This window comes from Ostreococcus lucimarinus, chromosome 20 (genome assembly GCF_000092065.1).
Source record: "Ostreococcus lucimarinus CCE9901 chromosome 20, complete sequence".
Classification (NCBI taxonomy): Eukaryota; Viridiplantae; Chlorophyta; class Mamiellophyceae; order Mamiellales; family Bathycoccaceae; genus Ostreococcus; species Ostreococcus sp. 'lucimarinus'.
This window is the reverse complement of record NC_009374.1, coordinates 164,071-186,193: the sequence shown is the minus strand read 5'-3', so window position 1 is coordinate 186,193 and position 22,123 is coordinate 164,071. Positions and strand designations below refer to the sequence as shown.

Genomic DNA, 22,123 nt, shown 5'->3' with positions numbered 1-22,123 from the left:
CGCGCGGACCGAAGACGCGCGAGAGTGGCGGCGGACGGCGGCGCGCTCTTCGCGGGCGTGGTGTCGACGATGCTGGCGCCCGTTGCGTGGTTGGTGTTTCGCGGGATAAAGCCCACGCGCGCGGAGCGGGAGAAATACGCGATGGAGACGCGAGAGTCGGAGACGCTGGCGAAGCGGCGCGTCGAGCGAGACGACGAGGCGGCGAAGCTCGCGAAGCGATTGGACGAGGCGAAGGAGGCGGCGAGGGCGAAGGCGGCGAAGACGATGCGCGCGACCGGGCCCGCGGGAGCGGCGACGGCGACGGCGACGGCGACGGCGACGGCGACGAATTTTAAGGTTGAAGAAAAGCCGAAGGATGTCTCGGCGCCGGCGCCGGAAGGCGCCGCCGACGAGCGGGCGGACGCGTCGACGAGATCGGACGTCGGCGCTGACGTCGAGGATACCGCCGTGATATCTGCGTCGACGTCGAGCGACGAAACAGAAGCGACCGACGCGGCGGTGCGCGTGGTGTCCGTGAACGAGCGCTCGTTCGAGACGCCAGAGTCGGAGGCGCCAGTCGCGCCGACGCCGACGGTATCCCACGACGTCGAACCGATCGTCGAGCGGCATCATGCCGATGGCGAAGCATACGACGTCATCGCCGAGCATCCCAAGCTGGTGCGCGCGATTCATGAGGCGAATGCGCTCGTGCACAAGGCCCACGCGCGAAGAGTGGAGAGTAACCAAGAGTTTCAAGACGCGCTGCGATATCGCGAGCAAGTCGTACACATGGCGTCCGAGCTCGGTATCCCCGTCGCGCCTTTGCGTGAAGTCAAGGAGACGTTCAAGCAGTCGACGTACGAGGCCCCACTCGGGCCCGGAGCTGGCGAAAAAGCCGCCGAGGCGGCCAAGTCGGCGCTCGCCGCGACGAAGAAATTCGTCGACTTCGCCGCGCCCCACGTGCGCTCGGCGACTACAAAGGCGTTCGACTACTCGAAACAACACGCCACAACGGCGGCGGGAAAGCTCAAGCAAGCGCACGCCAAGGGCGACATCCGCGCGCCGACATTGGACGAAGCCACGGATTTTGCGAAATCGACGTCGCGACGCGCCCTCGGCGCGTGCGTCCACGCCTTCGACGCCATCACCGACCAGTTCGCCGCCGTCGCGAACAAGTCTGCCGTCAAACCACAAAAATCATAATCATGTACTGTACGATCATCGCGCCGAACGAGCACCGAATTAGCGTTGTCATTATACTCTTTCATCCGGCGCGCCCGCACATGGCGACTCTCGGCGCGTCGCCGCCGCCGCGCGCGACGCGCGGCGCCACCGCCGCGCGCGCCTCGAGCGCGTCGCGCGGCGATTCGAACCGCGCGGCCCTGCGCCGCGCGCGCGTCGTCCTCTGGGACGTCGACGGGACGCTCGCCGACAGCACCGAGCTGGGCTTCAGCTCGACCAACAAAGTCCTGCGCGACGCCGCGCTGCGCGAGATCACGCGCGACGAGTACCTGCGCGGGACGCGCTATACCACGCCCCGTCGCCTCGCGTGGCACGCGACGAAGAACGCGGACGACGCGTGCGGAGAGGCGCTCGGCGCGGCGTTCGACGACGCATACGTGGCGCTCGTGACGACGACGACGGCGGGATTTTACCCCGGAATCGCCCGCATCGTCGTGCGATTGCGCGAAGAGGGGAGAAAACAGGCGGTGCTGAGTAACGCGTGCGGGGCGTACGCGCGGGCGGTGATCGCGGCGAACGAATGCGTGGATGTGATGGCGCGCGTGTACGGCGCCGACGACGTGCCGCGAGCGAAGCCAGAGCCGGATGGGTTGGTTCAAATCGCGCGCGAGCTCGGCCTCGACGGCATCGATCGATCGATGGCGTACGTCGGGGACGCACCGAGCGACGGTGCGGCGGCGAAGTCGGCTGGGATGTTGGCGGTGGGCGTGAATTGGGGGTCGCACGATTTGCGCGAAGAAGCCAACGCGCGAAATTTCCACGTCGTCTTCGACACGGTCGAAGAGCTCGCGGCGTCGCTCTTCGACGACTGAGCGTTGAATAGATCATTTGTACACCTAACGTAGACGTAGTATTTGCAAGCTCGCTCGATTATTTCGACACGTCCCGATTCAATTCGCCGTCGACTTTTTGTACGCCTCCTCCTCTCTGCCCGCTTTCATCGCCGCGAAACGCGCGGCGGTGAACATGTAATCGCTCAATCTATTCAAGTACACCCGCACCACGTCCGGTACCGCTCCGCTCCGCACCAACGGCACGCACCTACGCTCCGCGCGTCGACACACGACGCGCGCTTGGTGTAAAAACACGCTCGCCTTCCCCCCCGACACGAGCAGAAAACTCGACAGCGCCGGCAACTCGGCGTCCATCCCGTCGATCCATCCCTCCAACGTCTCCACGTGCGTCTCCGAAAACGCCGCGCGCGCTTTCATCGCGTCCGAGCTTGCATACAGCGGCGTCGCCACCGCCGATCCCACGTCGAGCAATCGACTCTGAATCTCCGCGAGCTGCGCGTCGCGTCGTTCGTCGTCCCCGTCAGTCGTCGCTCGCCGCGCGTCGTCGCCTCGCTCTCTCCCCTCGCGTCCGTCGTCGTCGACGCCGCACCTGCGCCTCGAGCCCGTTGTTTTCATCGACGCAAAACTCCCGCGCGATCCCGCACGCGACGTTGCACTCGTCGACGTCCCCGAGCGCGTCGAACGCGGCGTCGTCCTTATCGCGTCGTTCGCAATTGTACAGCGAGCTCGTCCCCGCGTCGCCCGTCTTGGTGTAAATCTTGAATCGTCGCGTCGAGGCGTCGGCGGACATGACGGCGCGCGCGTCGGCGTCGCGGACTCGCGTCGCGCGCGTCGGCGCGCGCGGTTCGGGCGCGGTTCGCGCGCGCGGTGTCCGACCGACCACCCCATAAAAGTACACGCGTACTGTTTGCGCACACGCGCGCGATGCCGACGTCCGCCGCCCGATCGCCGCGCCGGCACTCCGCGCCGCGACTCGCCATGCTCGCCGCCCGCGCCAACGTCTGCTCCACCAGCTCGCTCGCCGCGCGCCCGTCGGCCGCGAGCGCCAGAGAGCGCTCGCGCGGCGCGCTCGTCGTCACGGCGGCGAGCAAGAAGAAGGACGTGCGCCTGCAAGTCACCCTCGAGTGCACCGAGCAAAAGGAGAGCGGCGTGCAGGGGATGTCGCGATACATGACCCAGAAGGTAAGCGATGACGCGCGGGCGAACGCGAGGCGAAGCGGGCGCGCGCGGGACGCGCGCCGAGGCCGGCGCGGGACGGCGCGGGACGACGAGGGATGGGACGACGGGACGATTTGAGGGTTTCGGGACGAAGGACTGACGGAGGCGCGCTCGTTTTCGATTCGCAGAACCGTCGTAACACGTCGCAGAGATTGGAGTTGATGAAGTACAATCCGTTCTTGCAAAAGCACACGCTTCACCGGGAGTTGAAGAAGTAGGGCGTCGTCAGCGTAGCATTGTTATAATTCACACGCACCGATTCGCGTTTCGCGGATAGGGCTTGGGCGCGCGAGGGTCGTCTCTTCGCGAGTCGAGGGGGCGTTCGTTTTCATCACTAGGTATAAAGCATTTACAAATCTAACGCAGACCACTACGCGAGGTCTTCGAGCAATTTATATGAATTTATCGCCACGGGAGCGTAAGAATGTTCTTCGGCGCGCCTTCGTCTCGGCTACGACGGGGCGTCCGCAGTCGTCGTCGCGCTTTACGCGGCGTCGACCTCGGGCCAGCCGTCAATCTTGATCCCCATGTTCGCCGCGGTACCGGCGACGACCTTCATCGCACTTTCCACCTTGACGCAGTTCAAATCGGGCATCTTAATCTTGGCGATTTCCTCGAGTTGCTCCTTGGTCACGCGCCCGACGACTTGCTTTTGCGGATCGCCCGCCCCCTTGGGCACGCCCGCGGCTTTCTTCAACAACACCGACGCCGGCGGGGTCTTCAAAATGAACGTGAAGGACTTATCCTCGAAAACGGTAATCTCGACCGGGATGATCATACCCGGTTGATCTTGCGTGCGCGCGTTGTACTCCTTGCAAAACATCATGATGTTCACGCCCTGCGTGCCGCGAATCGCGCGCGCGCGTCGTCGTCGTCGTCAGTCGCCGTTCGCGTCGATTCACCGCACCACTCGCGTCCCGACCGCGCCGCGCGCGTCCCCCGCGACCATCGATCCATCGCGCGCGCGTCTCCCTCGCCACCGCGCCCGCGCGTCGCGCCCAGCCGTCGTCCCTCGCGCGCTCGCGTCGCCGCGCGAAACCCTCTCTCGCCTAGGTCTTCCACCCTCACCCGCCGCGCGCGTTCTCCCACCCCTCCCTCGCGCGCGTCCGCGCGCGCGTCCCGCGCGCGCCGTCGTCGCGTCGAACGAAATATTCTCACGCACCTTCGCGCCGAGCGCCGGTCCGATCGGCGGCGCCGGCGACGCCTTCCCCGCCTCGATCGCGAGCTTGATGTACCCCGCCACCTTGGCCGCCATCACCGTCGACCGTCTCGCCCCGCGCGCGCGCACGTCGCGCGCGCGCTCGACCGCGTTCGCCCTGAACGCGCTCGTCGTAAATACCGCGCGCGCGTCGCCGAGCGCGACCGGGCGCGTCATCGCGCGCGTCGCCGCCGCGCGCTTGTCCGCGCGCTTGTCCGCGGGCGTCGCGCGCGCGGGGCGCGCGCGGCCGATGGTTCGCGCGAACATGTTCGAGCTCGTGGTGCGCGGTGGCGTGTGTCGACGCGCGACGTGCGGCGCCTCGTGGGTCGGTCGCGACGTCGTCGCGGTGTGCCGCGCGTCGCGCGCGCGCGTCGCGCCCGCGCGCGCGCCGACGTCGCCGACGTCGCGCGACCCTGAACCCGCGACGTAAATGAAAATCGCGCGCGCGCGTCGCACATCGCGGCGTCGAACGCCTATATACGATCCGACCGATCGACGACGCGGACCCCCCGCGTCGTCGAGTCGCGACCGGTCGACGGGGGATCGATGCGTCCGTGTGTAAACCCAGTCTCGTCGCGCGTTTGAATCGCGCGCGCGGCGGATTTCAAACGCCGCGCGACACCGCGACGCGCTCGACGGCGATGTCGACGCCGCGACGAAGCCCGAGGAAGGCGCCGTCGAGGTTGCCGTCGGCGTCGCCGGCGACGACGCGACGACGGCTGAGCGACGCGAACGCGGAGACGACGACGCGGGACGGGCGGGACGTCGCGATCGCGACGACAGCTGGGGACGAGGACGACGAGAACGCGGCGCCGACGCGGTCGGGGGGGCGAGGCGGGGCGAGCGCGGGCGCGGACGTGGGGTTGATGTCGCCGCCGCGGGCGCGGGCGGTCGGGGGGCCCGAGGGCGCGGGACGAGGGAGAGGGAGCCCGATGGAGGATTTGTTTTCGCCGCCGGCGCGGCGACGGTCGAGCGGGGCGAACGGGACGCGGGAGGCGGTGACGCCGGCGAGACAGGGACAGGGACAGGGACAGTTTGGGACGCCGAGATTGTTTGGGACGCCGAGAGCGACGCCGAGGAGCGATTTGGGGCTGAATGGGAGCGCGAGGGCGAGGCGGGTGACGGACGGGGACGACGACGGATTCGGCGCGCCGGGGGCGAGTCAACGATACGGGACGCAGGAGATGACACAGTTGACGGCGACGCAGGACGCGGCGGATTTCTTGGCGTCGCCGCCGATGAGCGCGGGCGAACACTTGCACGCGGCGCAGGCGCAGCGGGATGAGGTGGCGGCGCAGACGTACATTTGGGGGACGAGGGTGAACGTGCTCGACACGCAGCAGCGCTTTCGGAGGTTTATCGAAAACTTTGAATTGCCCGACTCCGCGGATTCGTACTACGACGAGCGCATGCGAGAGATTTACGAAAAAGAGCACACGCACTTGGATTTGGATTGTCAACACGTGCACGAGTACGATGAGTTTTTGTACAAGCAGTTGATTCATTATCCGCAAGAGATCATTCCGCTCTTTGATGTCGTGGCGAACGAATACTTTTTGGAAAACGTCGTCGCGCCCGAAGATATGGACGAGGACACGCCCGCCGCGCGAATCATCGTTCGACCGTTCAACATGATGGACGCCAAGCCGATGCGTGACTTGAATCCTTCGGATATTGACAAGATGGTGTGCGTGCGCGGGATGGTGACGCGATGCACGACGATTATTCCCGATCTGAAGCTCGCGTACTTCAAATGCTTGATGTGCGGGTTCGCCCCCGAGCACGTTCAGGTTGATCGTGGACGCGTGAACGAGCCCCCGCTCAAGTGTACGGAGTGCGGAAAGCCAGGGACGATGACGTTGATTCATAACCAGTGCGTCTTCGCGAACAAGCAAACCGTCAAAATGCAAGAGACGCCGGACGCGATTCCCGAGGGTGAAACCCCACACACTGTTTCGATGTGCGTTTTCGACGAACTCGTCGACCAAGCCAAACCCGGCGATCGCGTGGAAGTCACGGGAGTGTACCGCGCCGTGCCGATTCGCATCAGTTCGACGCGAAGGACGTTGAAGAGCGTGTACAAGACGTACTTGGACATTATTCACATTAGAAAAGACGCCGGTAATCGCATGCGAAACACCGCGGGCACCGAAGACGACGAAGCGGCGAAGCATTCTTCCGCCGAGCGCGCATCGAAACCGGCGAGCAATCAAAATCCGAACGCCCAACTCGAGTTCACTCCGGCGAGGACGGCGGAGATCGAAGAGCTCGGGCGATCGCCGGATATTTACCAACGTCTCGTGGCGTCGCTCGCGCCGTCGATTTGGGAGTTGGAAGACGTGAAGAAAGGGCTACTGTGCCAACTCTTCGGGGCGACGAACAAGACATTCAGTGGCACCGCAGCAAATAAAGTTCGCGGTGATATAAACGTTTTACTAGTCGGTGATCCGGGGGTGGCCAAGTCGCAATTGTTGACGTACGTCCACCGCATCGCGCCGCGCGGCATGTACACCTCGGGCAGAGGTTCCTCAGCGGTCGGTCTCACGGCGTACGTCACACGCGATCCGGAATCAAAGGACATGGTTCTTGAATCTGGAGCCCTTGTGCTTTCCGATAGAGGAATTTGTTGCATCGACGAGTTTGACAAAATGTCTGATAGCGCTCGATCGATGTTGCACGAAGTCATGGAGCAACAAACGGTTTCCATCGCCAAGGCTGGCATCATCGCCGTGTTAAACGCGCGAACATCCGTGCTTGCCTCCGCGAACCCGGTGGGGAGTCGATACAACCCAAATATGTCCATGGTGGAGAACATTCAGCTTCCGCCCACGCTTCTCTCGCGTTTCGATTTGTTGTACCTTTTGCTCGATCGCGCGAACCCGGAGACGGATCGACGATTGGCGCGACACTTGGTGAGCTTGCACTACAAAGATCCGCCGCAAAAGAAGCGCGGCGCGATTGAAGCGTCGTTGCTCACCGACTACGTTTCTTTCGCGCGATCTCACGTACAACCGGTGCTGAGCGATGAAGCCGCGGAGGAGCTCGTCGAAGGGTACGTGGAGATGCGTCGCATGGGAGGTAGTCGTAAAGTGATCACGGCGACGCCGAGACAGTTGGAGTCTTTGATCCGTCTTTCAGAGTCTCTCGCCCGTATGCGCTTGAGCGTCCGAGTCGATCGCGACGACGCGAAGGAAGCGTTGCGTTTGATGCGCGTCGCCATGCAACAATCCGCCGTCGATCCCCGAACGGGCACCATCGACATGGACAAGATTTTAACCGGACACAGTGCGAGCGATCGTCAACACCGCAAGGTCATCGCTGACGGTATCACGGCGTGCTTGACGTCGTCGAGCGGTCGACTTAGATTGAGTGAGTTGGTAAAGATGCTCGCGGAGAGAGACGGTTCTATGGCGCTCAGCGTGCAGGAAGTTCGAGACGCAGCGATGTTACTCGTCGAGCAAGAGACGTGCTCTATACGGGGGGACTTGGTTCAGTTGCTGGCTTAGGATTCGTTGCGACGTTACGAACATACAACAGTTGTGATAATCGATACAAACAATCAAAACAATCTGTCAAATTGCTCTGAGAATTCGGGCCGTGTCGTGGACTGACGAGCTCAGAGGAGAAGAGGTCACTTATGTGGTTCGGCGCGCGCGGGTGTTAATTCGCTCGTTTCATCGTATAACATGCGTGAGAGACACGTAATCTAAATCGCCTAATAACACAGGCTCCGACGCTGATGATGGGGTGACCCCCAAAGAACAAAAGTCATTTTGTAATCAATCATTTTTTAAGCGTTCTCGCAGCCTAGAATTACGCGATGCCAGCCGGACCACCGATCGCGCTACCAGCCTTCAGCTCTCTACCGTCGCCAGTCAACACCGTGATTTCACCTTCCGCGTTCACGTCCATAATGCACGACGAACCCTCCGAAATCTCACCCGTGAGCATCTTCTCGGAGAGGTTGTCCTCAAGCAAGCGCATGATGGCGCGACGCAAAGGACGCGCACCGTACGCCGGAGAGAAACCCTCGTCGACGAGACGATCCTTGAATCGCTCCGTGCATTCGAGGACGATTTCCTTCTCCTTAAGGCGCTTGAAGACGTTCTCGAGCATGATGTACGCAATTTCTCGCACTTCTTGCTTGTTGAGTTGACGGAACACGATGATTTCGTCAAGACGGTTGAGGAATTCCGGTCGGAAGTAGTTCTTCAAGTCTTCCATGACTAAGCTCTTAATGCGGTTGTAGGACTGATCCTCCGCGTTGTCGTCGAGTTGGAAGCCCAATCCACCGCCACCCTTTTCAATCGCCGACGCACCAACGTTCGACGTCATGATGATGAGGGTGTTCTTGAAGTCAATCACGCGACCCTTGGAGTCGGTCAAGCGACCGTCTTCGAGGATTTGAAGCATCATGTTGAACACATCCGGGTGCGCCTTTTCGATTTCATCGAAAAGCACGAGGGTGTACGGACGCCGCCGAACAGCCTCGGTGAGCTGACCACCCTCAGAGTAACCGACGTAACCCGGCGGGGAACCGATGAGCTTGGAAACAGTGTGGCGCTCCATGAATTCGGACATATCAAGACGAACCATGGCTTCTTCGGAACCGAAGTAAAAGGCAGAGAGGGACTTGGCGAGCTCGGATTTACCGACACCAGTGGGACCGGAGAAGATGAAGGACGCGACCGGACGGTTCGGGTTCTTCAAGCCGGTACGGGCGCGGCGAATGGCGCGAGCGCACGCCACGACGGCTTCTTCTTGACCAACCAATCGCTTGTGAAGGGTTTCTTCCATGTCCATCAATCGGGTACCTTCATCGGAAGACACCTTATCGACGGGGATACCAGTCCAGGCGGCGACAATATCGGCAATGTCTTGCTCGACCACCGTCGGACCAGACGCGTCACCGGATTCAGCCTTCGCCTTGTTCTCCTCTTGCTTTCGCTCGGTGATTTGCTTGATTTGAGCTCTGAGCTCGACTTCGCGATCACGAAGGCCACCAGCGGCTTCGAAATCCTGAGAGCGGATGGCCGTATCCTTCTCCTTCATCAAAGCCTTGAGCTCCTTATCGAGTTCCTTGGCTTCCTCCGGGAGGGCGGCGTTTTCCAGTCGCACGCGAGAACCAGCCTCATCGATGAGATCGATCGCCTTGTCCGGCAAGAAACGATCGGAGATGTACTGGCTCGAGAACTTTGCGGCGGCGATCAAAGCGTCGTCATCGTACTTGAGCTTGTGGTGCAATTCGTAACGCTCGCGGAGTCCGCGGAGAATTTGAATGGTTTCATCCACCGACGGCTCCGGAACTTGAACCGGTTGGAAACGACGCTCGAGCGCCGGATCCTTCTCGATGTGCTTGCGGTACTCGTCAATAGTCGTCGCACCGATGCACTGGAGTTCACCACGCGCCAAGGCCGGCTTCAAGATGTTCGCCGCATCGATGGCGCCCTCCGCCGCGCCGGCGCCGATGAGCGTGTGGACTTCGTCGATGAAAAGGATGATGTTTTCATCACTCTTCACTTCGTCCATGAGCTTCTTGAGACGCTCCTCGAACTCACCACGGTACTTGGTACCGGCGACGAGCAAACCCATATCGAGCGTCATCATACGCTTGGAGTCGAGAGTATCCGGAACGTCGTTGGCGGCAATCTTTTGCGCGAGACCTTCGGCAATGGCAGACTTACCGACGCCCGGTTCACCAATCAAGCACGGGTTGTTCTTGGTACGGCGACCGAGAATTTGCGTGACGCGAACGATTTCGTTCGCACGACCGATGCACGGATCGAGCTTACCCTCTTCAGCCTTCTTGGTGAGGTCGCTACCGAACTCTTCCAAAGTCGGCGTCTTGGAGCCGGATTGCGCGCCTTGGCCGCCGCCGGCGCCCGCGCCGACGGCTTCTTGCGTCTCACCAACCATGCGAATCACTTGAGAACGAATCTTTGCCGGGTCGGCGTCGAGGTTTTCGAGCACGCGCGCAGCCACGCCCTCGCCTTCACGGAGCAAACCGAGCAACAAGTGTTCGGTGCCGATGTAGTTGTGGCCCAACTGGCGCGCCTCCTCGAGCGCGAGCTCCAACACGCGCTTCGCGCGCGGCGTGAACGGAATCTCCACCGCGACGAAACCGGAACCGCGTCCAATAATCTTCTCAACCTCGATGCGCGCTTCCTTCAACGAAATGCCCATCGACTTGAGCACCTTGGCCGCGATGCCGGTGCCTTCGCCAATCAAACCGAGCATGATCTGTCGCGTCGCGAACGCCGTCTCGTCAGTCACCGTCCGTATCGCGCCGTCGCGCGCGCGCGCGCGCATCTTCCACCCCTCCCACGCGTCCTCGCGCGCCGTCCTCGCGTTCCTCGCGCCCGCGACGCCGCCGCGCGTTCCCCGCGCGCCGCGCCTTCCCGCTTAAACCTAACGTCGCGTCCTCCGCGTCCCCCCCGACGCCGCCCTACCCCTTCCCCGCGCCCCGAATCCGCGCCCGTTCGCGCGTTCAATATTCTCTCCACTCACCTGTTCGGTCCCGACGAAGTTGTGCCCCAATCGCCGCGCCTCCTCCTGCGCCAACATCACCACCTTGATGGCCTTCTCCGTGAACCGCTGCGCGCGCGTCGATCGAAGCCATCGTCTCGTCAGTCCCTCGTCCTCTCCCGCGTCGCCCCTCCCCCTCCGCGCCGCGTCCGCGACGCATCAAAATACACGCTCGCGTGCCCCGCCCTCGCGGTCGCGTCGCGCGCACCTCAAACATCGCGCGCGTCTCGAATCGTCGACGCCCCCCGCCTAGGGTCGGCCTTCGCGTCGCGCCTCGCGCGTCGAGCTTGAGCGTCGTCGTCGACGCGTTGCCGTACGCGACGCGCGCGCTCGTCGCGCGCGTCGGCGCCGCGTCGGCGCGCATCGCGGACGGTCGTCGGCCCGCGCGCACGGTCGCGGCGGCGCGCGCGGGCGTCGCCGCGCGGAGGGTGACGTGCGCGCGCATCGCGGGATGCGTCGAGGTGTGCCGCGATCGCGACCGGCTCGCGGATTGCGTGTGTGCGCATACAGTGCGGTGTCGTGTATATCTACAGCGCGCGCCGATGCGTCTACTGGGTCGTTGAATATGTATATTGTATCCTAGGGTTTGGGATACGACGCAATACTAAAACCCGTCCGTCGCCCGATCCGTCGCGCGAACGAGGCACTCGCGCGCGCGCGGTCGGCGGCGTCGCGGCGGCGCTTCGCGGCGGCGCGTCGCGACGATGGACGCGTGGGACGCGTGGGACGACGCCGTCGACGCCGAGCGCGCCGCGCGCGCGGTCGCGGACGCGAGCGAGGCGCTGCGACGGCGAATGCGCGCGGAATCATCGACGACGACGACGACGACGACGACGACGGCGACGACGGCGACGACGGCGCCGACGACGATCGAGTTCGCGCTTCGCGAACCTGGGGACGCGTTCGCGATCGCGCGCGCGACGCCGCGCGCGGGCGCGCTCGGGGAGGCGGCGGCGGCGGCGGCGCGGGACGCGGGCGCGACGCGCGCGAGCGACGGCGCGTGGACGGCGCCGGCGGGCGCGGTGCGCGCGATTCGCGACGCGCTCGTGCGTCGGACGAACGCGCGAGTGCTGGACGTGCCGGGGATGGCGCTGCGGTGCGCGGAGGTGCGGTTCGAGGAGGACGCGGCGGGGGCGTACGCGAGAGGCGTGCCGAAGGCGCTGGACGCGAAGATGTTTGAATTTCAGAGGACGGGGGTGATGTACGCGCTGAGGCGACGGGGACGCGTGTTGATCGGGGACGAGATGGGGCTGGGGAAGACGGTGCAGGCGTGCGCGTTGTTGGCGTGTTATCGCGAGGAGTGCCCGGCGCTCATTTTAGTGCCGACTTCGTTGCGCGAGGCTTGGCGAAACGCTTTGCAATCGTGGCTCGACGTCGCGGACGGCGACGTCGCGTGCGTGGGGGCGGCGAGCGAGGGGTGGAAACTCGACGAAGGACGACCGTTCGACATCGTGCCGTACTCGCTCGTCGTGAAGCTTCGCTCGAAATTGCTCGCGAAGCGGTATAAAATCGTCGTGTGCGACGAGAGTCATTTTTTAAAGGATCGACGCGCGCAGAGAACGCAGGCGGTGATGCCGCTGCTCAAGGATGCCAATCGCGCGATTTGTCTGACGGGCACGCCAGCGCTCAGCAGGCCGATCGAGCTGTTCACCCAGCTCGAGGCCTTGGTGCCGAAAGTCTTCGCGCGATTGAACGAGTACGGCGCGCGGTACTGCGCAAACGGCGGGCCGTTCGGCATGTACACGGGATGTACTCACGCCGACGAACTGCACGTCATGATTTCAAAGCTTTGTATGGTGCGTCGTTTGAAAAAGGACGTGCTCAAGGACTTGCCGCCGAAGCAACGAACGCAGGTTTGGCTCGCGCTGGAGAAGTCGAGCATGGGCGACGTGCGCCGCATAAAATCGCTACTCGACGAACTGCGTCAGAGAGGCGGGAACGAGCTGGAAGAAAAAAGGCTGCTAAACGAGCTCTTCTTAGCGAGCGCCAAGGCGAAGACGAAATCGGTGTGCGAGTACTTGGAGACGTTGATCGACGGGAGTACGTCGAAATTTTTGTTCTTCGCGCATCACGGCGTCTTGCTCGACGCCGTGGCTCAGTGTATGGACGCGAAGAAAGTCAAAACGATTCGCATCGACGGATCGACGCCAGCGGCGGTGAGAGGCGACTTAGTGAACGCGTTCCAGCGTCGCGACGACGTTCGCGTGGCGATTCTCAGCATCAAAGCCGCGGGGATGGGCTTGACGCTCACCGCGGCTTCGACGGTGATCTTCGGCGAAATGGTGTGGACGCCTGGCGACTTGATTCAGGCTGAGGATAGAGCGCACAGAATCGGGCAGCAATCGAGCGTTTTGGTGCAGTACCTACACGCCAAGGACACGATCGACGAAATCATTTGGCAAAGCATAAAGAAGAAGTTGGATAATCTCGGCGCGGTGTTGAACGGGCAAACGAGCGGAAATCACCTCGAGACGACATCGACGAACGGGAAGTCGCCGAAACGGCAAAAAGTGCAACCCGTGATCGACGTCTCCCAAAGGACGCTGACCGAGCTGTTCGCATCTCAGGCAACGCAGTTATCGTCGCCGGCGGGTGAAGATTCTCAACCCACCGACGCCTAGCTGCGCGGTGTACTAGCACATGTAAAACAAAGAAAACAAATTGGTTGGTTCATTACACACGTACAACGACGGCACCGATCGATCACCGGAAACCTTTCGGACCCGCCTGCGGCCCCATGTCGGCCTTTTTCGCCGCCGTGGCCTCGCGCATCGCTTGGGCGACTCCGTCCCCCAACACCGCTTTGGACGGATCCTTCATGAATTGATTCTCGGCGTCCTCGCTGTGATACACGCACGACACCTCCGGGGACTTGTCTAGATCACCCACGAACGCGAACGTGTTCAAATGCTGCTTGCACACGTCTTCAGCCTTTTTATCCACTACGTTGTTTCGCTCCAACACGCCCCAATTCGACCGGCGAACCACGCACCCCGGTTTCACCTCCGGCTGCGCCACGTACACGTTAAACGGGTTCAACGACAAGAACACGCGTTGATCAAACACCATCGCCGACGCCCCGTTCGCCATGCACAGCTCCGAGCTCGGCGTCCGCCTATCCAAAATCTCCCTCGACGCCACGTTCGACGGCTCCAAGTCCACCGCCGTGTCGAACACCACCCCCGCCCCGATCCCCACCACGAACGCGCCCGCGATGAGAAATTTATTCAACTCTTTTCCCGGTCCACCACCGTCGTCGTACCCGTCGTCCTCGTACGCCATCCTTCCGCCGCCGCCGCCGCCCCGTCCCGCTCGAGGCGGCGCGCGCTCGTACGCCGATTCCCGCCGTCGCGCCTCCCGCAAGCGATCGCCCTGCGTCGTCGACCGCGACCCGCGCTCGTACGCGCGTCTCCCGTCGTCGTCGCCGTCCCCGTCGCCGTCGTCGTACGCGTTCGCGCGCGTCGTCGTCGTCGCGCGCTCGAGAATTCTCAAACGTTCCACCGCGCGTCGACCTCGCGCGACGCGCGACGTCGCGCGCGCGCGCGCGAGCGCGCGCGGCGTCGCCGCGACGCTCGCGCGCGACATCCCGCGCGCGCGTCGGCGTCGTTCGCGCGTCGCGCGCGGATGAGTGTCGCGATTCGACACTCCGCGACGCGACGCCATGTCGACGCTCGCCGCGCGCGCCCGCATCGCTCGCGCGCCCGCGCGCGCGCCGCGACGCGCGCGCCGCGCGCCCGCGCGCGCGATGCGCGCGCGCGCCGCGCTCGGCGAGTCGCTCAGCGCGCACCTGGCGAGCGCGAGCGCGCGCGGGGACATCGACGCCGATCTCGCCATCGCGCTCAACTCGGTCGCCATCGCGTGCAAGCGCGTGCGCGCGCTCGTCGCGCGCGCGCCGATCGCGGGGAACACCGGCGCCGCCGGCGGGTCGAACGCGAGCGGGGACGAGCAGAAGAAACTCGACGTCATCGCGAACGACGTCTTCGTGGAGACGCTGCGCGCGTGCGGACGGGCGAGCGTGATCGTGACGGAGGAGGAAGACACGCCGATCGCGGTGGAACGAGCGAGTGGATACATCGTGACGTTCGATCCGATCGATGGGTCGAGCAACATCGACGCGTGCGTGACGACGGGGAGCATCTTCGGGGTGTACGCGCCGGGCGCGTGCGAGATTAAGGATACGGATAGCGCGGAGGAGACGCTGGCGAATTGCTTGACGAATTCGTTGCAGAGCGGCGAGGCGCTCGTGGCGGCGGGATACTGCATGTATAGCTCGTCGTGCGTGTTCGTGCTGACGACGGGAGACGGCGTCGCGCAGTACGACTTTGACGAAAACGTCGGCGAGTTCGTGTGCTCGAAGGAACGCGTGACGATTCCGGACGGGGATAAGATGCAACGCATTTACTCGGGGAATAACGGCAACGTCAACTTGTGGGCGCCCGAGCTCAAGGATTACGTCGCGCATCTACAAAAGGGTGGTAGCGACGGCGGCAAGCCGTGGACGTATCGGTACATCGGAGCGCTCATCGGAGATTTCCACCGCACTTTGCTCTATGGCGGAATTTGGCTATACCCGCCAGATACGTCGGCGCCGAACGGTAAGGCGCGGTTGCTGTATGAAATCGCGCCAATCTCCATGATTGCCGAACAAGCCGGTGGCATGTCGACGCGAGGCCCGAAGGCGAACGAATCCGTGCTCGACGTCGTGCCGAAGCATATTCACGAAAAGAGCCCGATGTTCGTCGGGTCGAAATCCGCGGTGCAAGACTTGCAAGAGTTCTTGAAGAAGTATTGAGACCCGTCTCGTGGCATATTGATTTTAATGAATTACACTCAACGCTCGCTAATCGCCCAAGTCATTCGAAATCGCTGTCGTCGTCCTCGTCCTCGCTCTCGCTCTCGTCGTCGTCGTCGTCGAGCTCCATCTCATCATCGTCATCATCCGACTTTTCGATATCGTCCGAGTCGCTCTCGATGACGATGGCGTCGCTGTCCTTCTTCTGACGCTTCGCCGCGGGCGCCACCTTGGGCGCCGAAACGGAGGCTCGTCGCGACGGCGCCGAAACGGAGGCTCGTCGCGACGGCGCCGAAACGGACGTTCGGGCGGGCGCCGCGATCGATTCGCGCACCGGCGCGGGAGCTGTCACGGGTGGCGGTGGAGGCATGAACGACTCCACTTTTCCACGCACGACGATCGGGGACGTGACGCGTCCGTCGTCGTCGTCGTCGTCGCTCGCCTCTTCCGCCTCGCTGTCGTCGGCGTACATCTTCTTGCGCGCCACCGTCGCGGCTTGTCGACGCGGTCTTCGACCGCCGTCCGCGGCGTCTTTCGCGTCATCGCCGACAACGGTTTCACTCGCCTTCATCGCCGTCGCCGTGGCACCCGTCGTCGGCGTCGTCGCCGCCTTTCCGCTCCCCGCCGCCACGGACGCGTCCCAATCCGTCTCCGCCTCCCCCGCCAAATCCCCCAACTCCGCCGGAAGCGCCAACGGTTTCTCCTCGGGATTCTCCTCCTTCGTCCCGATCCAGTACCAACTCGGAAACACGATCACGCTCTCGAACCACTCCTCCAGGTTCATCCTATCCTTCGACTTCGCGTTCAGCGTAAAGTATCGCGTCGACTTCGGCCGCACGATGCTCCCCAGCATCTTTATCCGCCCTCCCTCGAAATCCAAGTACACCACCGGCGCCTGCGTGTGCATCTCTCGCATCTCCCCGATCCTTCCCTCTTTGCTCACGCTCAGCTGTCCCGGGAACACCATCGCGTACCGCGCCTTTTTCGCCGCGCTTCGCTTATGGATGTCCTTCCCGTCCCGTTTCAGCAGCGCCTCCGACGCGTCCAGCTCGTGCGCCGCCGTCGCCGGTCGCGTCGTCGATATCATTTTCACCCGCATCGCGCGCTCGTGCGGCGCGCGCATCGTCGCGCGCGCCTCGTCGTCGTCGCCGTCGTCCGACCGTTTCGACATTTTGATTTAATTTTAAATCTTCGATCCGTCCTCGGCGCGCCGCGTCCCGAATCCGCGTCGCCGCGTCCCGGCGTCGCCGTCGACGACGCGCGTCGAGCGCTCTCGCGCGCGCGCGCGCGCGGCGTCGACGCGCGAAGTCGGGCGCGTCGAATCGCGGCGCGACGCGTCGCGCGATGGCGCTCGGCGGCGTCACATCGCGTCGACATGCTCCGCGGCGCCGCGAGCGCGCTCGCGCGCGGCGCGCGCGCCTCCGTCGCGCGCCGCGCCGCGCGCGAGCCCTCGCGCGCGCGCGCGCGCGCGGTCGCGGTCGCGACGACGGCGCGAGGACGTCCGGGCGAATGCGGCGGCGGCGGCGCGTTCGCCGCGCGCGCGGCGTCGCACGCGCGCGCGGAGGCGTCCGCGCGCGGCGAGACGACGGCGACGCGCGCGCGCGCGCGGGGGCGCGGCGGCGGCGGCGGCGGCGGGCGCGGACGCGGCGGACGCGGCGGACGCGGCGGACGCGCGAGGACGCGAGACGCGCCGAGGGAGTGTCGAGACTTCGACGACGACGTCCCGGCGCCCGCGCGGGCGAAGCGGCGGACGACGGCGACGGGAAGCGACGCGACGCGACGGGAAGGGCGCGCGGAGGACGTGGTGGTGCTGGAGACGTCGGATGGGTTCGAGGATTACGCGGAGGATTACGACGACGACGACGACGAAGGCGCGCTGGGCGTGCGCACGCTCGAGCTCGCAGATCAGGGACGCGGGGCGAATGTGAAGAGCTGCGAGTTCGTGCAGGCGTGCGTGGACTTGGCGGGATGCCCGAAACCGACGCTGCCGGAGATCGCCGTCATCGGTCGGTCGAACGTCGGGAAGAGCTCGCTGGTGAACATGCTCACGAATCGTAAGTCGTTGGCGAAGACGTCGAAGAATCCTGGGAAGACGCAGACGATCAATCACTATCGCATGACGACCGGGGATGGGAAGTTTTACCTCGTCGATCTTCCCGGTTACGGGTACGCGAACGCGCCGGAGGATTTGCGAGAAAAGTGGGCGGCGTTTACGCGCGAATATTTGATCAAACGAGAATCGCTCATCACCGTGTTGCTCTTGATCGACAGCACGGTGAAACCGCAGCGTTTAGATTTGGAGTGTCTCGATTGGCTCGGCGAAGCCGGCGTGCCCGTGACCGTGGTGTTCACCAAGGTGGACAAGCGTAAAAAAGTTGGCGCCGGCAAGCGCGCCAACCCGGCGGAAAACGTCGAAGAATTTTGCCGCGAAGTGAGCGAGTATTGGGACGAGTTACCGCCCATGCTTTACACCTCATCCGTGAACGGCGAAGGCAAGCGCGAGGTGCTGAATCACATCGCGACGTTGCGACAATTCTTTAAGAAGCCGCTCAAGGAGGAGGTATTAGCCGCCGTCGCGCCCGCCGCCGCGGCGTCGCCGATCGTCGCCGACGCGCGCGCCGCCGACGTCGCCGACGACGAGCCCGAGGACGATTGGAACTGATCGTCGCCGCCGCGTTTTGTAATCCACGCGCGCCGCGCGAGTCGTTCGCCTCGTCGCGCGTCGCGTCGGCTCCGCACACCTCGGCGCATGCGCCCTCGCGTCCTCGCGCGCGTCGTCGACTCGCGCGCGCGCGCGATGGGAAGCGCGTTTTCCCAAGCCCTCGGCGCGCCCGCGCCCGGACGCCGCGACGTCGACGACGCGACGACGACGCGCGCCGCCGTCGCGCCGCCGTCGACGCCGAAGCGCCGCTCGAAGACGGTGCAGATGGCGTTCGAGCCCGCGCGCGAGACGACGGCGCCGGAGGGATGGGAAAAGACGCTGGCGACGATCAAGCGTTGGCGCGCGGAGGGACCGCGGGCGGCGGTGGACACGATGGGGTGCGAAAAGATCGCCGACGTCGAGGGCGAGGGCGGCGCGATGGATGAGGAAAAGTATCGGAGATATTTGACGCTCACGAGCGCGATGCTGAGCTCGCAGACGAGGGACGAGATCAATCACGCGGCGATGGCGCGACTGCGCGCGCACGGGTGCACGCCGGAGAACGTGCTGAACACGGATGAGGACGCCCTGGACGCGATGCTGAACCCGGTGGGATTTCACAGGCGCAAGGCGCAATATTTACGGGCGACGGCGAAGATTTTATTGGACGAGTACGACGGGGACATTCCCTCGAGCGTCGAGACGCTGTGCGCGCTGCCGGGCGTCGGACCGAAGATGGCGTACTTGGTCATGAACGTCGGATGGCAAAAGCCGACGGGAATTTGCGTCGACGTGCACGTGCATCGAATCACCGAGCGCCTCGGGTGGACGCCCGAGCGCGCGATCGGTAAGAATGGATCGCCGCGTAAAAAGACGCCCGAGGACACGCGCGCGTCGCTCGAGCGTTGGCTTCCCCGGGACGAGTGGATCGAGATCAACCCGCTGTTGGTGGGCTTCGGCCAGCTCACGTGCACGCCGCTTCGACCGAAGTGCGCCGAGTGCCCGCTCGCCGCCGACGCGTCGTGCCCGTCCGCGTTCAAGGAATCCGCGACGCCGACGTCCGAAAAGCGTCGAGCGAAAAAAATCAAGCTCGAGCCCGACGCGTGATCGCGCGCGCGCAGTAGCCGTAGCATCCGTAGCTTCAATTACAATTCACACAAAAAATTAATGCGTACACCGTCGCCGTCGCGCCGTCGTCGAGCGCCTCGTCGTCTCATCGTCCCGCGCGCGGCGCCTGCGGCACGTACTCGATCCTCGAGCTCGTCGGCGTCTCTTTCGCGCGTCCCGTCGCGCGCGCTTCCTCTATCGCCGCTTCCTCGTCGCCTCGCGCCTCCGGCACCGCCAGACCGACGACGTACAGCGCGAGGACGACGCCGAGCGCGCTCGCGACGCCGCGCTTCGCCCACGTCGCGATCGCGCGCGCCGTCGCGCCGCGCCCGCGCGGTTCCGCGTCGTCGTCGTCGCCATCGTCGCGCTCGCTCGATCGCTCGCGCATGCGCGTCGACGAATGCGACGCGAGACGACGCCGCGTCACATCGCGCCGCATCGAATCGAATCTCGAATCGACGCGTCATGGCGCGCCTGTTCCTCGACCGCGAGCCGCTGACGCAGTACAAAGACCGCCGGTTCAACGGCACGCTCGACGAGTACCTCGACCGCCTGCGCGCGTCGACGACGCTGTACGTCGGGAACGTGTCCTTTTACACGACGGAGAATCAGATGCACGCGCTGTTTCGATCCGTCGGCGTCGTGCGCGCCATCGTCGTCGGCCTCGACAGCGCGCGGCGCACGCCGTGCGGATTCGCGTTCGTCGAGTACGAGACGCGCGCGGACGCCGAGCGGTGCGTGCGGTACCTGAACGGGACGAAACTGGACGATCGCGAGATCAGGATCGACTTCGACTGGGGCTACGAGCCGGGACGCGAGTTCGGACGAGGGAAATCCGGTGGGCAGGTGCGAGACGAGTACAGGACGTACTACGACGCGGGGCGGGGCGGGTACGGGAAATTGTTGCGGGACGAGCTGGAGGGGATGCGGGCGAGCGCGGAGGTGGGGGAGAAGCGCGCGCGCGACGACGGCGCCGAGGACGCGTAGCGCGCGCGCCGGAGGACGCGCGTCGTCGATCGATCGATCGATCGCGGCGGGCGTCGGCGTGGAAGAGAGTAGCGGTGTGTGTGTTAGTTTGTTTGTTTGTTTGTTCGCGACGTCGATCGTTCGCGCGTCGCCGCGTCTCGCGCTTCGTCTCGCGTCTCGTCTCGCGGGGCTCGGGATCGCCAATCGTGGGTTTCGCGAAACGTCGCGCATTCTCCGGCGCGTTCGCCGCGTTCGCGCGCGCGTCCGCACGTCGCGACGCGGTCGACGCGGTCGACGCGGTCGACGCGGTCGACGCGGTCGACGCGGTCGACGCGCGCGTCGATCGATCGCGGGACGCGCGCGCGCGTCGCGACCTTTCGAATTCAACGACGCGAATTCGACGCGAATTCGACGCGAATTCGACGACGCGCGGCGAGCGCGAGGGCGCGCGTCATGGGATGCGCGCAGGGAACGCTGAAGCGCGCGGGGAGCGTGAAGGCGCGCGATCGGTCGCTCGCGGTGATGAAGTCGTTGTTTCCGGTGGCGTTCGTGGACGCGTACGAGGTGGAATCCAAGGCGACGTTCGACGCGTACGGAGGCGCGTTCGACGTCGTGTCGAGGGAAGACGGGAGCGCGCGAACGGCGGTGTTGGCGCGGTTGAAAAAGCAGGCGGACGGCGAGAGCTTGACGATATCGCAGTTTTCCATGGAGGAGTACGTGTTGCAGTTGTTGCGTCACGACGGCGTGGCGAGCGTGTACGAGAGCTTCACGGAGCTGCGAAAGAGACCGGCGATGGGGGTGTTGATCGTGGATCGGTTGCGCGGGGCGAAACTGATCGATTACTTGCAACAGAAGGACGGGGCGAAGCTCGGTGAGGACGAGGCGCGGGAGATCATGGTGCAACTGGCGTCGGTGTTGAAGCACCTCGTCGACTGCGGGGTGACGTGTGGGAATTTGGATTTAGATACGTTGGTGTTTAGAGAGGAAGATAACATGGAATTAGTGGTGACGTCGATGCGTTATGCATCGTTAGCGGGACACCCTTCGCCGTACGTCGTGGAGTACGGGACGTACGAGATCGAGGATGAGTTGGGACAACCGGTGACGCGAACGTTTCCAGAGGATGCGCGAAAGTTACACTTCGCCGCGCCCGAGCGCTTGAAGCCGGACTCTCGAGGACGCGATCGGCAACCGTCGGTGGATGTATGGTCGTTCGGCGTGATCATGTACACGTTATTGGCGGGATACCTTCCCTTTGAAGGCGAAGATAGTCGAACGCTTTGCGAGAAAATTCGCCAAGGCAACTTCACCGCCTTCAAGTACGACGTGGAGACGTGGGACTCCATCAGCATGGGCGCCAAAGACTTGATCGCGGGATGTTTGCGCGTCGACCCTCGACGTCGTTTCAACATCGAGCGCATTATGAAGCACCCGTGGATTAGAAAATTCGAGGATCCAAACGCGACGTTTATCGCGCTCGGCAGCGATCTCGGCACGCCGCCCCTTTCCTATGTGAGCAATTCTTCCGATTACGACGACCTGCACTCTCCGATGCATTAACAAAACATAGTCTCCATAGATCTACACAACAACATCGTTCGCGAGCGCCGTAGTCTCGCGTGTGATCAAATCGAGCTTTAGAGTGTTTCATCCATTTCTTC

General features: G+C 64.0%; 15 protein-coding genes across 15 annotated transcripts; 10 read left to right on the top strand and 5 right to left on the bottom strand.

The window, feature by feature from the left end:
* Window positions 1–69: 69 nt before the first annotated feature.
* OSTLU_29408 (predicted protein) lies at window positions 70–1,238 on the top strand (the record flags this gene model as incomplete). Its single annotated transcript, XM_001422642.1, has 1 exon — window positions 70–1,238. The coding sequence occupies one exon, from the start codon at window positions 70–72 to the stop codon at window positions 1,180–1,182; it is 1,113 nt and encodes a 370-aa protein (XP_001422679.1). The 3' UTR covers window positions 1,183–1,238.
* A 24-nt stretch (window positions 1,239–1,262) lies between these two features.
* OSTLU_29407 (predicted protein) lies at window positions 1,263–2,033 on the top strand (the record flags this gene model as incomplete). The annotated part of the gene is made up of 1 exon (XM_001422641.1): window positions 1,263–2,033. One exon carries the CDS (start codon window positions 1,263–1,265, stop codon window positions 2,031–2,033), a length of 771 nt encoding a protein of 256 aa, XP_001422678.1.
* A 78-nt stretch (window positions 2,034–2,111) lies between these two features.
* Window positions 2,112–2,805, bottom strand: OSTLU_43645 (predicted protein; the record flags this gene model as incomplete). Its single annotated transcript, XM_001422474.1, has 2 exons — window positions 2,112–2,507; window positions 2,605–2,805. The coding sequence occupies 2 exons, from the start codon at window positions 2,803–2,805 to the stop codon at window positions 2,112–2,114; spliced, it is 597 nt and encodes a 198-aa protein (XP_001422511.1).
* A 188-nt stretch (window positions 2,806–2,993) lies between these two features.
* Window positions 2,994–3,451, top strand: OSTLU_29405 (predicted protein; the record flags this gene model as incomplete). Its single annotated transcript, XM_001422640.1, has 2 exons — window positions 2,994–3,197; window positions 3,362–3,451. The coding sequence occupies 2 exons, from the start codon at window positions 2,994–2,996 to the stop codon at window positions 3,449–3,451; spliced, it is 294 nt and encodes a 97-aa protein (XP_001422677.1).
* Window positions 3,452–3,717: 266 nt separating this feature from the next.
* Window positions 3,718–4,488, bottom strand: PRPL11 (Plastid ribosomal protein L11 large ribosomal subunit; the record flags this gene model as incomplete). The annotated part of the gene is made up of 2 exons (XM_001422473.1): window positions 3,718–4,071; window positions 4,396–4,488. 2 exons carry the CDS (start codon window positions 4,486–4,488, stop codon window positions 3,718–3,720), a joined length of 447 nt encoding a protein of 148 aa, XP_001422510.1.
* A 1,181-nt stretch (window positions 4,489–5,669) lies between these two features.
* On the top strand, window positions 5,670–7,937 carry OSTLU_51954 (predicted protein; the record flags this gene model as incomplete). The annotated part of the gene is made up of 1 exon (XM_001422639.1): window positions 5,670–7,937. One exon carries the CDS (start codon window positions 5,670–5,672, stop codon window positions 7,935–7,937), a length of 2,268 nt encoding a protein of 755 aa, XP_001422676.1.
* A 181-nt stretch (window positions 7,938–8,118) lies between these two features.
* Window positions 8,119–11,406, bottom strand: CLPC1 (chaperone, Hsp100 family, ClpC-type). Its single transcript, XM_001422472.1, has 3 exons — window positions 11,165–11,406; window positions 10,939–11,025; window positions 8,119–10,671 (listed from the first exon to the last, which is right to left on the bottom strand). The coding sequence occupies exons 1-3, from the start codon at window positions 11,171–11,173 to the stop codon at window positions 8,245–8,247; spliced, it is 2,523 nt and encodes an 840-aa protein (XP_001422509.1). The 5' UTR covers window positions 11,174–11,406; the 3' UTR covers window positions 8,119–8,244.
* A 254-nt stretch (window positions 11,407–11,660) lies between these two features.
* On the top strand, window positions 11,661–13,577 carry CHR3518 (predicted protein; the record flags this gene model as incomplete). The annotated part of the gene is made up of 1 exon (XM_001422638.1): window positions 11,661–13,577. One exon carries the CDS (start codon window positions 11,661–11,663, stop codon window positions 13,575–13,577), a length of 1,917 nt encoding a protein of 638 aa, XP_001422675.1.
* Window positions 13,578–13,767: 190 nt separating this feature from the next.
* On the bottom strand, window positions 13,768–14,175 carry OSTLU_8494 (predicted protein; the record flags this gene model as incomplete). Its single annotated transcript, XM_001422471.1, has 1 exon — window positions 13,768–14,175. A coding segment is annotated over one exon (408 nt), but the record flags the coding sequence as incomplete, so codon positions are not given.
* Window positions 14,176–14,701: 526 nt separating this feature from the next.
* On the top strand, window positions 14,702–15,763 carry OSTLU_25840 (predicted protein; the record flags this gene model as incomplete). The annotated part of the gene is made up of 1 exon (XM_001422637.1): window positions 14,702–15,763. The coding sequence occupies one exon, from the start codon at window positions 14,702–14,704 to the stop codon at window positions 15,746–15,748; it is 1,047 nt and encodes a 348-aa protein (XP_001422674.1). The 3' UTR covers window positions 15,749–15,763.
* Window positions 15,764–16,082: 319 nt separating this feature from the next.
* On the bottom strand, window positions 16,083–16,715 carry OSTLU_18982 (predicted protein; the record flags this gene model as incomplete). The annotated part of the gene is made up of 1 exon (XM_001422470.1): window positions 16,083–16,715. A coding segment is annotated over one exon (633 nt), but the record flags the coding sequence as incomplete, so codon positions are not given.
* Window positions 16,716–17,571: 856 nt separating this feature from the next.
* Window positions 17,572–18,422, top strand: OSTLU_29397 (predicted protein; the record flags this gene model as incomplete). Its single annotated transcript, XM_001422636.1, has 2 exons — window positions 17,572–17,575; window positions 17,653–18,422. 2 exons carry the CDS (start codon window positions 17,572–17,574, stop codon window positions 18,408–18,410), a joined length of 762 nt encoding a protein of 253 aa, XP_001422673.1. The 3' UTR covers window positions 18,411–18,422.
* A 252-nt stretch (window positions 18,423–18,674) lies between these two features.
* On the top strand, window positions 18,675–19,496 carry OSTLU_43577 (predicted protein; the record flags this gene model as incomplete). The annotated part of the gene is made up of 1 exon (XM_001422635.1): window positions 18,675–19,496. One exon carries the CDS (start codon window positions 18,675–18,677, stop codon window positions 19,494–19,496), a length of 822 nt encoding a protein of 273 aa, XP_001422672.1.
* A 465-nt stretch (window positions 19,497–19,961) lies between these two features.
* On the top strand, window positions 19,962–20,483 carry OSTLU_43898 (predicted protein; the record flags this gene model as incomplete). Its single annotated transcript, XM_001422634.1, has 1 exon — window positions 19,962–20,483. One exon carries the CDS (start codon window positions 19,962–19,964, stop codon window positions 20,481–20,483), a length of 522 nt encoding a protein of 173 aa, XP_001422671.1.
* Window positions 20,484–20,703: 220 nt separating this feature from the next.
* On the top strand, window positions 20,704–22,049 carry OSTLU_29394 (predicted protein). Its single transcript, XM_001422633.1, has one exon. The coding sequence runs from the start codon at window positions 20,916–20,918 to the stop codon at window positions 22,020–22,022; it is 1,107 nt and encodes a 368-aa protein (XP_001422670.1). The 5' UTR covers window positions 20,704–20,915; the 3' UTR covers window positions 22,023–22,049.
* The last annotated feature ends 74 nt before the right edge of the window (window positions 22,050–22,123 follow it).